Source organism: Trachypithecus francoisi, unplaced genomic scaffold, assembly GCF_009764315.1.
Source record: "Trachypithecus francoisi isolate TF-2019V2 unplaced genomic scaffold, Tfra_2.0 Lachesis_group5, whole genome shotgun sequence".
In the NCBI taxonomy this organism is placed as follows: Eukaryota; Metazoa; Chordata; class Mammalia; order Primates; family Cercopithecidae; genus Trachypithecus; species Trachypithecus francoisi.
This window is the reverse complement of record NW_022681470.1, coordinates 106,913,002-106,927,741: the sequence shown is the minus strand read 5'-3', so window position 1 is coordinate 106,927,741 and position 14,740 is coordinate 106,913,002. Positions and strand designations below refer to the sequence as shown.

General features: G+C 33.5%; 1 protein-coding gene across 1 annotated transcript in view; it reads left to right on the top strand.

Moving 5' to 3' along the window:
- Nucleotides 1–11,867, top strand: part of SYCP1 (synaptonemal complex protein 1) — a 119,573-nt gene extending 107,706 nt beyond the window's left edge. The window contains exons 30-32 of the mRNA XM_033197401.1: nt 1,223–1,366; nt 11,195–11,284; nt 11,380–11,867. Of these exons, the coding sequence (XP_033053292.1) occupies nt 1,223–1,366; nt 11,195–11,284; nt 11,380–11,517 (372 nt within the window). The 3' untranslated portion in view covers nt 11,518–11,867. The remainder of the gene's footprint in view (nt 1–1,222; nt 1,367–11,194; nt 11,285–11,379) is intronic.
- The last annotated feature ends 2,873 nt before the right edge of the window (nt 11,868–14,740 follow it).

The window sequence follows — 14,740 nt, the reverse complement described above, 5'->3', positions numbered from 1 at the left end:
GAGACCCACCAGACAAATCAAATAATGACAATTATTTGGGAATAGAGCTTTGAAAGAGCTTCAATTCTGTTCTGTTCTGTCTGGTGGCTGCCAGGCTGCACCAGGAATGTTGGCTGTTATTCTTTAAGGATAACATAGAGCTAGAACAGGGGATGGGACCGGGGAAGTTAAGACACCACAAAGTTTGGGGTTCCTAAAGAGGTTCAACCATTTTATTTTATTTTTTTAAAGAATAAGCGCTCTCCAGGTGGCTGCAAGCCTTTGGTTAATTTCCAGAGTTCTGGAAAAAAACTGATTCTGACAAGTTTTTATCAGTATTTTTATGTTTTTTTATGGAGGAGTGAATTTTTAGAGCTCATTACTCTGCCATTTTTGCTGATGTCTCTGACCTTAACTTTGTTTGTTTGTTTGTTTTGTTTTTGTCTTTTTTGTCAGGCTTTTGCTCTGTTGCCTGGGCTGGGTTACAGTGACATGATCATGGCCCACTGCTACCTTGAACTACTGGCTCAAGCAATTCTCCTGCTTCAGCCTCCTGAGTAGCTGAGTAGACTATAGAGATGGGCCACCATACCTGGCTGTGTCTTTTTAATTAAAAAATATTTTAGAGTTGGGGCCTTGCTATGTTGCTCAGATTAGTCTTGAACTGGCCTCAAGCAATCTTCCTGCCTTGGTCTTTCAAAGTGTTGGGATTACAGGCATGGGCCACTGTGCTTGGCTTTTGACCTTACTTTTAAAAGATACTTTTACAAATTATAAAAATTAGAATGTGAAACATTGACTAATGTGAATCACTTTACCAATATAAAAATAAGCAAGCATATTTTCTTACAAAGTAATAAGGAGTTTTGTGGAGTGAGAAAAGCTCACTCAGTTATTTTTTGAGATCATGATTAGAAATATTAAGGCCCCTAAGATTGTTGATTGCTGAATCTGAAGTGTATCTGTCTCTCTGTTTCACTCTTTCTCTTTCTTATTTTCTTCAGCAAGTTAAAGGAAGGGCAAAGAAAGTCTACCATTGTAAAATTTTTGAAGAAAGACAACTTAACGGTATCAAAAACATCTGATTTAATTCTTACTCAAAATTTTTGCCTCATATACTTCCCAATAATAATGGAAGTTTCTGATTGCTAAGGACTCAAATTGCCTTAAAATTATTTGTGAAATCCTTTATTAATAAAGCATATTTTGATATGATAATATATTGTTTTTTATTTTTGGATAGGCATATACAGTGAAGACACCAACAAAACCAAAACTACAGCAAAGAGAAAACCTGAATATACCCATTGAAGAAAGTAATAAAAAGAGAAAAATGGCCTTTGAATTTGATATTAATTCAGATAGTTCAGAAACTACTGATCTTTTGGTAAAAATTTTGCAAATAATATTTAGTATTTATTTATATTACTTATTTGTATACAATTTTCCTTGATATACATGTATAATATATTTACATAGTACCTACCATTGCAATACTGATATACAGTGGCGCTCTGCTAAAATGCAGATCCTTGTGCTTTTGCAGCATTTTAGATAAATTAGGGTTCAAATAATTTCCCTGTAAATTTCAGAAAACCTGACACTTTGAAAATACTTGATATAGCACAATGGGCATATGATATGATTAATCATTGTCTTGTTTTCCAGCAGAATGTCATAAAGGAGTTCTTACTATATTTTTAAAAAGAGAGATGGAGTGAATATTTTACTGTAGCCAAATCTGTTATTTAGGCATCCCCTCTATTTTGCGTATTATACATGCTCATTTTACATCACTGGTTGATATTTATATCAAGGTATTTGTTGACGACTATAACATTTCCATCACTCTAAAGAAGTTAATGTATTAAGGACAACATGTTTAAGCAAACTACTTCCTCTAGCACTTTGTATCCCTAATTACTCCCATTCACATATACCACTATTTTCTGAAGGCATAATAATGGTTTATTGAGAATAATTAAGCTTAGATTCATTTAATTTTTTTAAAAAAGGTAAACCATACCAGAGTAAATGGAGCAATGCACCAAAAATTCTTAATGACAAAATCCCAGTTAAATTCATTTGTTTTGTTATTCTCATTTATAACTAGAAGATCCTTCAAGCTTTTCTGCTGCTTTGGGACCCTCTATTTTCATTTTTTTCTGGAATAATGAGTAATTGAAGTCTTAAAACCCTAATTATTGAAGTTAACTTACAGCGTCCCTACTTCAGAACCACTTTGTTTTATAGATAATGATTAGCATCTTAACAGTTAAAACTGTGAACCAGGTACTATTGTAAACACTTTATACAATGAAGATTACTTTAATTATTTCTTATAACAATTCCAGCCTTTAGAAATACAGTTGGCTTTCTGTATTCACAGGTTCTACATGTGTGTATTCAACCAACTACAGGCCAAAAATATTTGAAAAAAATAAAAAATAAAAATTCAATAGAAAATAATATAAATAAGAAAGGAATACAACATAACTATTTACATAGTGTTTACATTGTATGGGGTATTATAAGTAACCTAGAGATGATTAAAGTATATAGGAGGAAGTACATAGGTTACATGCAAATATTATATCATTTTATATAAACATCCACACATTTTGGTATGCATGGAGGCATCCTGGATCCAATCCCCCATGGATACTAAAAGATCACAGTATATACTGTTCTTTCCAGTTTACAGATGAGGAAACTGAGTCACCCAAGTATTTTTTTCAAGATCACATAGTAAGACATGGAGCCAAAATTTGAACACAGTCTGGCTTCATAGCCTATGTAAGGCATTGCACATAATAACTGCCAATTCAAACTGTAGTCCAGATATATAAAAATGTAATGAGAATTAGAAAGAAAATAAGCTTTAGAATTGAACATTCTAGGGTTGTAATCCCTGCTATTATTCTAGCAGTTTGAGTTTAGGCCAATTTCCTAGCTGATCTGAGATTCAGAATGATTCAACATGATTTCATTTCATTTCTAAAAGGAGCATCACAAACTTGCAACACAATAAACATATTACAGTATTATAGAATTGCACACAATTGTTCAAACTAGTCTAAAAACACATTTCACAATGAGTTTCGTGGTTATAATTATTATATGAACCTATTAGTCATTTTGTAATTTTCTTAGCTCATGTAGTTAAATTCTGAACATTCAAATTATAAAAATTAAGATTTAAAAATGGGTTGTTGAGCATGACCTCAGGAAGATGGTGGAGTAGGAAGTGCCAGGACTCCATCTCTCTACATAGACAACAAATTATTGGCAGAAACTGTCTGAAGTAACTATTTTGTAAATATGCAGTGTTATTTGAATGTTTATAGCTTCCAGGGGAAAAGTTAGCTGGTAAATTGCGGTTAATTTACGTTGATTTCAGCCTAAAGTATGATAGCAGCTACCAGTCTCTCCAGCCTACAGTCCTGTGTCAGGAAACCATGCTCGTGTTCCTTGAGTGACTTGCTGGTGCCAGAGGGGGCAATAGGACTTGGCCTTCAAACATCAGGGTTCAGTGTTTCAACCCCTACTGACTGAAGCAACTTCCAGGAATTTACATGAAGCATATCTTTTTTTTTTTTTTCCTTTCTTCTTTTTCCATCTTTACCCTTTGGGAAGCCAGGCGTTTAAAGATTAGGATATTCAAAAGCAAAGCAAAAAGGAATAGCTGCTGCACATGTTCAAGGAAAGAGGCTTAAAAAGACTGGAGAAGACCATAAGCTTTTATCTCAGGCTGATCCCTGGCACAGAGAGACTTTCAACCATAAGACAAAAGAAAACAGAATTCAAACAAAAGTAAGAAATCTTGGGGAAGAGGGAAAATCTTATTTTCAGAGTTACCAGAGTATAATATTAAAATGTCCAGTTTTCAACAACAAGGGCCAGGCACAATAGTTCACGCCTGTAATTTCACCATTTTGGGAGGCCAAGGTTGGAAGATTTCTTGAGGCCAAGAGTTTGAGACTAAGTTGGACAACAGTAAGACCCTCTCTATACAAAAATTTAAAAAATTAGCCAGGTGTGGTGGCACATGGCCTGTAGTCTAACTACATAGGAGGCTGAGGTGGAAGGATCACTTGAGCCCAGGAGTTCAAGGTTATAGTCAGCTATGATCATGTCACTGCACTCCAGCCTAGGTGACAGAGTGAGACCCTGTCTCTAAAAATTTTTTAAACCAAAAAAAAATAGTAACAAATCATAAGGCATACAAATAAATAGGAAAATATGATCCATTCAAAGGAACAAAACAAACCAATAGAAATTATCCTTGAGGAAGCTCAGACATTGGACTTACTAGACAAAGACTTCAAAACAACTGTCTTAAAGTAGCTCATATTGCTAAAGGAAGACATGGACAAAGACAAAAAAACAAAACAGAACAAAACAAAACTCTAACTGTGTATTAGAAATTGTAAAAAGAACCAGAAAAAAACTCTGGAACTGAAAGTACAATAACTGAAATGAGAAACCCACTAGAGGGATTTAAAAGCAGATTTGAGCAAGTAGAAAAAAGAATTGGTGAACATAAAGGTAGACAATTGAAGTTACTGAGTCTGATAAAGGGCAAAGAAAAGAAAAGTGAACAGAGCCTCAGAGTCTTGTAGGACACCATCATCTGGGCCAATATATACATTGTAGGAGTTCCAGAAGGAGAAGAGGGAGAAGAGGGTTTGGGTTAGATACATACACACACACACACACACACACACACACACACACACACAGAGTTATATGAAGAAATAAATGCTAAAAACTTTCCAAATTTTGATGAAAGACATGAATATACAAATCCACGCAGCTCAACAAACTCCAGTAGGCCCACATCAAGATATTTTATAATCAAACCGTGGGGAGAAAAAGTGAATCTTGAAAGCAAGAGAGATGCAACTCATTACATGCAAGTTTTTCTCAACAAACTTATCAGCTGATTTCTCATCAGAAATGTTAGAGGCCAGAAGACAGCAAATTTATATATTCAAAGTGCAAAAGACCAAAATTATCAACTGAGAATTTTATATCCAGCAAAACTGTCATTCAAAATGAAGTAGAAATTAAGATATTTCCAGATAAACAAAAGCCAAAAGAGTCTGTTATCACTAAACCTGCTCTTCAAAAAGTACTAAAGGGAAACCATCAGATGGAAAGGCTGTTAGACAGTGAAACTGTATGAATAAATAAATATCTCTAGTAAAGGTAAATACATGGGCAATTTATAAAAGCTAGTATTGTTATTTTGGTTTGTAACTTCAGTTTTTATTTTCTATATGATTTTAAAGACAAATGCGTATAAATGGTTAATCTATGTTACTAGGCACACAATGTATAAAGATGTAGTTTGTGTCATCAATAACAGAACAGGGGCTGGGCACAGTGGCTCACACCTGTAAACCCAGCATTTTGGGAGGCTGAGGCAGGTGGAAGTTTGAGACCAGTCTGGGTAACACAATGAGACCCTGTCTCTACAAAAAATATGAAAGTTGGTCAGGCATAGTGGTGCACACCTGTAGACCCAGGTACTTGGGAGGCTGAGGTGGGAGGATAATTTGAGCTGGGAGGTCAGGGATGCTGTGAGCCATAATCACACCACTGCCCTCCAGCCTGAGTGACAGAATGAGATCCTACCAAAAAACAATACCAAAATCAAAACAAAACAAACAAACAAAAAAACCCCATAAACAAAACAGGGAAGATGGAGCTGTGTGGGAACAGAGCTTTTATAGGCTATTGAAGTCAAGTTGGTATAAATTTGAATTAAATTCTTATAACATTAGAAACTTAAATGTAATCTCCATGGTAACTACAATGAAATTATATAATATACACAAAAAGAAATGAGAATGGAATCAGAATGTTTAAGTACAAAAATCACCTAAACAGAAAATAAGTCAGTAATGGAGAATATGAGGTACAAAACCCTATAAGACATATTGAAAAAAAATGGCAAAATCCAGAGCTGTGTCCTTCCTTACAGATCATTACTTTAAATGTAAATAGATTATACTCTCCTATCAAAAGATATAGATTGGCAGAATATATTTTAAAAACATGATACAACTATATGCTGTTTTCAAGACACTCATTTTAGATCCAAAGCCACTAGTTGATTAAATGTAAAAGAATGGAAAAAGATATTCTGTGCATATAGTAACCAAAAAATAGCTGAAGTGTCTATACTACTATCAGACACAATATACTTTAAATTAAAAAGTGCAAGAGATACAAAGGACATTATATAATAATTAAAAGTTTAATATAGCAAGAAGATATGACAATTTTAAACATGTCCATGCCTAATAACAGACCTTCTAAATATATGAAGCAAAACTTCATAGAATCGAAGGGAGAAATAGACAGTTCTACAATAATTGTTGGACACTTCAGTAACCCACTTTCAATAATGAATAGAACAACCAGACAGAAGATAAGGAAATAGAGGACTTGAACAACACAATAAGCTAATTAGGTCTAACAGACATGTGTAGAACATTCTACCAAACAACAACAGCACACATATTCTTTTCAGGGGCACATGAGACATTCCCCAGGATAGATCATATGTCAGGTCACAAATCTCAATAGGTTTTAAATGATAGACATTACACAAGATATCTTCTTTGACCACAATGGGATGCAGTTAGAAATCAATAAGATAAGGAAAACTGGAATATTTACATATTTGTGGAAATTAAACAACACACTTTTAGCCAACCAGTGGGTCAAAGAAGAAATCACAAGGGACATTAGAAAATACTTAGAAATTAATGAAAAGGACGACACATTATAAACTTACAGGATACAGCAAAAACAGTGCTCAGAGGGGAATTTATAGTTATAAGTGTCTACATTAAGAAAGATCTCAAATCAGTAACCTAACTTTATGCCTTAATAAAGAACTAGAAAAAAAGAGCAAACTAAATTCAGACCTAGTAGATTGAGGGAAATAATAAAGATTAGAACAGAGATAAGTTAGAGAATAGAAAACAATAAAGTCAGTGAAACCAAAAGTAGCTGGTTCTTTGAAAAGATCAACAAAATAGGCACACCTTTAGCCAGAGAGAGAGAGCAAAATTAAAAATGAAAGTGGGGATACTACTGACCTTTCAGAGATAAAACGAATCAAAAGACAATACTATAAATAATTGTATGCCAATAAATTAGATAACCCAGAAGAAATGGAAATATTCCTTATAACCCACAAATTCCTTAGATGAACTCAAAAAGAAATAGAAAATCTCGATAGACCTATAACAAGTAAAGAGTTTAAATTGGTAATCAAAAACCTCAACAAAGAAAAGTTCTGGACTAGTTGGCTTCACTGATAAATTCTACCAAATATTTAAAATATTAACACTAGAGCTTCTGGATAGCTGATCACAGGGAGGTTCCTGCAGGGTGGCACACCCAAGGAGGGCATGAAAGCACCATGCACCTTCCCCCATATCTTGCCCTACACATCTCTTTATCTGCATCCCTTGCATGCAGATAATATTAGTAACCACCTCACAGACTTTGTGAGAATAAGCTAAATAATGCTTATAAAATGTTTAACAGATCATCTGGCACAGAGCAAATGATCCATTAATATTAAAATTGTGATTATTATTATTGGAAGTTTGAATCCAAATACACTGATAGAGGAGTATACATTGGTAAAACTTGTTCAGAATAAAAATTTGACATATATGTTGAGAACTTAAAAATAATTAACATCAGTTCTTCTTAAATTCTTCCAAAAAGTTCAAGAGGGAGCACCTCCTGATTCATTTTATGAGGCCAGCATTAATTACCCTGATATCAAAGCAGATAAAGACACCACAAGAAAAGAAAATTACAGACCAATATCTCTTATAAATTAGATGCAAAACTACTCAACAAAATATTGGCAAATCAAATTCAATAGCATATTAAAAATTATTTGCCATGGTCAAGTGGAGTTTATCCCTGGAATGCCAGGGTGGTTCAACATAAGAAAAGAAAGCAATGTAATAAATCACATTAATAGAGCAAAGGAGAAAATAGCCATATCATCATCCTGATGCAAAAAAAGGTACCTGACAAAATCCAACACTTCATGGTAGAAAACCTCTCAGAAAATTAGGAATAGAGGGAAAATTCCTCAATATGACAAGGGTATCTATGGAAATCCCCAGCTAACATCATACTCAGTGTTGAAAGACTGAAAGACTTACCCCCTAAGATTAAGAATAGGCAAGGTGTCCACTTTCACTGCTGCTATTCAACATTGTGCTGTAAATTCTAACTAGAGACACGCTAAAAGAAAAAGCAGTAAAAGGCATTCAGATAGAAGGGAAGAGGTAAAACTGCCTCTCTTTACAGATGACATGATCCTATGCATAGAAAATTGCAAAGACTCTTTAAGAAAGCTATTAGAGCTAATAAATAAATTCAGCAAAGTTGTAGGGTACAATGTCAACATACAAAAATTGATTATGTTTTTATATACCAGCAATGAACAATCCAAAAATGAAATTAAGAAAGCAATTCTATTCACAATAACATCTAAAAGAATTTCAATACTTAGGAACAAATCTAACCAAAGAAGTGAAAGACTTGCACACTGAAAATTACAAAACACTGGTGAGAGAAATTTTGAAAAACCTAAATAAATGGAAAGACATCCTATGTTTATGGATGGAAAGACTAAATATTGTTAAGATGTTGGTAGTACCCAAATCTCCAGATTCAATGCAATTTCTATAAAAATTCCAACAACTTTTTTGCAGAAATGGAAAAAATACTCAAATTAATATGGAATTGCAAAGGGCCCCAAATGGCTAAAACAATCTTGAAAAATAAGGATAAAGTTGGAGGACTCACAGTTCCCAACTTTGAAACTTACTACAAAGCTAGTGATTAAAACAGCATAGTACAAGTATAAGGTCAGACATGTATAAGGTCAGACATACAGACCAATGGAATAGAACAGAGAGCCTAGAGATAAACCCTAACATATACAGTCAGTTGATTTTTGAAAAGAGTGCCAAGACCATTCAATGGGGAAAGAACAATTTTTTCAACATGTGGTGCTGGGAAAACTAACTGTCCACATGTAAAAAGAATTAAGTTGGACTCTTACTTTATATCATATAAAAATGACTCAAAATGGATGAAAGACCTAAACTTAAGAGCTACAACTATAAAACTGTAGAAGAAAACACTGTTGAAATCTTCATGACATTGGATTTGGCAGCAACTTTTATGGATGACACTGAAAGAACAGGTAATGAAAGAAAAGAAAAGATAAATTGGACTGCATCAAAATTAAGAACTGTTGTGAATTAAAGGAGACTATCAAGAAAGTGAGAAGGCAAGGTAAATAATGAGAGGAAATATTTTAAAATCACATATATGACAAGGGATTGATATCTAGGATATATAAAGAACTCCCACAATTCAACAACCACAAAAAGACCCAATTGAAAAATGGGGAGAAAAGATTTGAATAGCCATTTCTTCAAAGATGAAACATAAAAGGCCTATAAACACATGAAAAGATGAATGCTACAAAGAGTCATGAGGACAGATGATAAGGTTTTGTTGTTTTAAATTGGATTAACTTATTAATCATTTTAATATGGAGATTCATGATGAATAATCAATTACGCTGCCACTAAGTAAAATTGTAATGATAGTTTAACAATATGATTTTAAAGATAATTTATCTTGTTTAAGTTGGTCACTTGGTACACACTGATTCTGAGTATATCTGTAAAGATAGCTCTATGACTTATTTATTGAATTCTGTTGAAATCTTAGATTTATAAAACTCTGTTTGAAATTCCTCATCCACGAAGCCTCTGAAGTTTTTGTTAAATGTGGCTTTAATGAGCATGAAAAAATTGTGTGAACTGACTGCTTACATGACTAAAATGTGTTTCATATTCATTAAGAGAATGGATTCTGGAGCCAGATTACCTGAATTTGAATTTCCTTCCACCTCTTCCTAGCTATATAATCTAGGGTGCATTACTTAATATTTGTGTGCCTGAGTTTCCTCACCTGTAAAATGGGGATAATAGTATACCTACTTTATAAAATTGTTATAAAGATTAAAAGGAACTGAAATATGCAAAGTAATTAAAATAAAGACTGGCACTAGAAAGTACTAAATAAGTGTTAGCTATCATTATTTGGGAGAATTACAATAATTGTAAATTAAGTAACAACATTATAATTATAATTTTTATTTGTTATTTTGGTATAATACACATAAAACTTACCATCTTAACCATTTTTAATTATATAGTTCAGTGTTATTAAATACATTTGTAATGTTGTGTAACCATCACCACCATCCATCTCCATAACTCTTCATTACAACTAAAACCTTCTACCGTTAAACAGTAACTCTTCATTCCACCTTCCCCCAGCCCCTGGCAGCCACCATTTTACTTTCTGTCTCTATGATTTTCCTTATGCTAAGTATCTCATATAAGTGGAATCATACAGGATTTGTTCTTTTGTGACTAGTTTTTTTTTTTCATTTAGCACAATGTCCTCAAGGTTTTTCTATGTTGTAGCATATATCAGAATTTTCTTCCTTTTTGAGGCTGAATAATATTCCATTGTATGTATACACCACATTTTGCTTATTTATTCATCCATGGATGGATACTTGGGTTGCTTCCATGTTTTAACTATTGTGAATAATGCTGCTATGAACATGGTTGTACAATTATCTCTTCAAGACTCTGCTTTCAATTCTATTGAGTACATATCCAGAAGTGGAATTGCTGGATCATAGATAATATTATAATTTTTTATAGAATTATAAATACTTCTTATATGTTATAAGTGTGAGTTTGAATAAACAGGGTCAGGGAAGGAGGACAAGATGGTATTATCAAGACTCTGAAACTGAAATAGAAATCAGTAGAGAAGTGCTACTCACTACACATGTCTTGTATTTCACATAGCCTTTCAGTAATATAGTTAATAGAATAAAAATCTAGGTCATTTCTTGGCCCATTGATTTATTTTGTTATTGTTTTCTTTGTTTGGTCTTCTTTCTTCTCTCTATAATCTTCTTTCTCTTTCCTCCTTCCTTTGCCCTTCTCCCTTCATCCTTCCTCTTTCCACTCTTTGTTCTCCTCACATGTGATATGTTGACAAAATGTTAATCATATAATATTAATGATGGTAACCCCAACATCATATTTTTTAATTTTTCTTCAAGAGCATGGTTTCAGAAGAAGAGACATTGAAAACAATATACAGGAAAAATAATCCACCAGCTTCTCATCTTTGTGTCAAAACACCAAAAAAGGTAGCTTTTAAATTTTATTCCAGAAAGCAAATTTCAAAAGCTGCACTTAAAAAAATTAAACATGTTATGATTTTTAAATTTTATTTTGTATTCAGGCCCCTTCATCTCTAACAACCCCTGGATCTACACTGAAGTTTGGAGCTATAAGAAAAATGCGGGAGGACCGTTGGGCTGTAATTGCTAAAATGGATAGGAAAAAAAAAGTAAAAGAAGCAGAAAAGTTATTTGTTTAATTTCAGAGAATCAGTGTAGTTAAGGAGCCTAATAACATGAAACTTATAGTTAATGTTTTCTTCTTATTTGCCAGAACCAAATTTTTTCTGGAAGTTGAGACTTTTAAAAAATATTTGCGTGAATGATTTGTGTTTCTTTATATTTTTAGCCTAAATGTTAACTACATATTGTCTGAAAACCTCATTATATTCAGATAATTAGATGATTATATTTTGTTGTTACTTTTTCTTGTATTCATGAAAACTGTTTTTACTAAGTTTTCAAATTTGTAAAGTTAGCATTTGAATGCTAGGAATGCATTATTGAGGGTCATTCTTTATTCTTTACTATTAAAATATTTTGGATGCAAGTAAGTGCTTCTTATTGATTCTGTTAGGTCGTATAAACAGCTCATTATTGTAAATTAGAGGTAATATTATTCATTTTAAAGTCTTGAGAGCATTGTAGTGGAGTTTTGTACTTTTGAGGCAGCTTTGACTTTTTTATTTTATGAAATTGAGAAATAGCTTTTAGTGGCAGGAAAAAGTGGCTATACCAGTATGACTTCCTGAAATATTTCATTTATACAACATTTATTACGCAAATATTTATTGATGTTTACTAAGAGTCAAACAGTTCTAGATACTGGGGATGTAATAGTGAACAAAACAGAAAAATAACTTGTGTTTTCCTAGAGCTTACATTCTAGTGAGGGAAATAGACAATTAAAAAAATAAAAAAAAAACACATTATATTAGTTAATGATAACTTCTAAGAAGAAAAATAAAACAGGGAAGAGTATTAAGGAGTATAAAGAAGGCTACGTTTTAGGTATGATATCTCTTACTGAAGTGAATTTCGAATGAAGATAAGATTAAAACAGCAGCTGAATCTGGGGCTACCTAAGGGAATAACATTTCTCACAGAAGGAATAGGAAGTACAAAGGCCCAGAGTTGGGAGTGTGCCTAGCATATCTGGGAAGCAGCAAAGAGCCCAGTATTGGGAAGGATAGTGAGCAAAAGGAAGAGTAGAAGGAAGACAGGGCCTAATGGGATGAGTTAGTTAATGGGATGAGGATTTTGAGTGGACAGATTATGTAGCACTTTAGGCCACTATAGGAACTTTGGCTTCTCTGAATATGATGTGACATTAGTAGACGGTTTTGAGCAAAGAAGAACCATGATCTGACTTATGTTTTAGCAGTATCTTTCTGGCTGCTATATTGAGAACAGATTGAAAAGGGGACATAAATAAACAGGAGATTATTTTAGTAATGCCTGTGAAAGATGATAATGGCTTAAACAGGAGCAAGAGCAGCAGAGGAGTAAAGTAGTTAACTTTTGGATATATTTTGAAGACATAGGTAGAATATGAAAGAAAGAGAATGGGCAATATTTTTGGCCCGAACAGTGTAGTTTTGCAAATGTTAGGTTTGAAATACCTGTTAGACATCCAAACAGAGATGGTAAGTAGGCTTAGAGACAAGTCCAGACTAGTGATATAAATTTGGGAGTCAACATCATATTTAAAGCTACCACACTGGATGAGAACATTAACAGTCATGGGGGTGAGTGTACCTAGGAAAGAGAACAGGTCAGAGAGATGAGAAGGGGCCATCAAAGGACTGGCCAGTGTGGTAGTAAAAAAAGTAGGCTATGGTTTCTTGGAAGCCAAGCAAGCAAGTATTTCAAAGAAGAGGGAGTGATAAATTGTGTTAAATGCTAACCAGAGGTGAAGTAAAATTGATTAATGTGTTATTAATATGAAGGTCATTGGTAATCTTAATGTCAGTTTTAGTTAGAGTGGAGCTTGACTGGAAGGGTTTAAAGGAAAAAGAGGGAGAGTAAGCAGAGACAGCTATTTCTATCAGGTGTAACCAACTCAAGAAGTTGTACTTCACATGAAGATGATAAATAGGGAAGTTACTGGAAAGGGAAGTGGATTAACAGAAGGTTTTTTTGTTAAGACGTAAGAATTAATAGCATATCCAAATAATTAGAGGAAGATTCAGAATGGGGAAAATGATGATGTGGGAGAGAAAGGGAAACTTTTTGTAGAATGTCTTGTAACAGGGAAGAGGGGTGGAATTTAGTGGATAATTGAAACTGTTGGGCCTTCAGTAGGAGAATAGACACTTCTGCCATAGCAATAGGAAAAAAGGAAGAGTATATGGCACAAGATGATGGTAAGTGTATGGGAGTTTGTAGAAGTTTTGGTTCCATAATTTTAGTTTTCTCCGTTAAGCTGGAATTAAGATCACGCACTGAGAATGAGGATAGGGAAGACAGTGTTGGAGGTTGTGGAGAGAAAAGTAAGTATGAAAGACTCAGAGTAGGAAAGTGAACGGGCTTTATGAAAACAGTGAATACATGAGTAAAAATGGTTTTAGAGTTATCTGTAAATAACTATAGTGAAGTAAAATTTGAATCCTCTTATGGTATGGATTATGTTTGTAAGAAAGGTTAACCAAGAAAAAAATGGAAATGCAATAACTTTACAGAAATTATTTTGTTCCTCCTTTAATTTGTGTGACTACAACTATACTCTGTTAACTGGCAATGGTCTTGGGATTTCTAGCTTTTGATCTCTTAATTGAAACTTTATAAGTCTCCTGAGCAAGCATTTTTGGAGAATTATTGGTCTTGAAAATGTGAAATTTCACATTTGAAGCTATATATTTTCAAATATTATAGATAATATAAATCTATTTTCAAATTAAAATAACTAATATATTAATCTATACCTTTAGTGTATTTTTGATTTAAATATTTACAACAGGACTAGTCTATTAAGCTATATATTTTTAAATATTTAGAGTAAGACTAGCTGCTCTGGCTAACTATTCATTTACTTCTAACTTACCTAAAGTCCAACATAATGTTTCTGTTTAGTGAGAACCATTTCTCTAGGCAGTAATTCAGGAACCCCGGCTCCTTTCAACTTCTAATTCTGCCATCTTCAGAAGCCGGCTTCCAGGTTTATGCTAAAAGGGAAACACCATGGAGGATCCATGTGGGAAGTTTCTAATGACCTAGGCGTGAAAGAGATATATAGCACCTCCACCCACATTTCACTTTCTAGGACCAAGTCAATACAGCCACACCTAACTTCAGGGGAGACTGTGACCCATGCTCCAGTTATCTCTCAGGAGATTTGGGAAAAGGGTAAACAACTAGCCAGTCTGCCACAATTAGTTCACAGTCTTTAAATTTTCAAATATTATTCTTTCTTGCTTTTAGTTA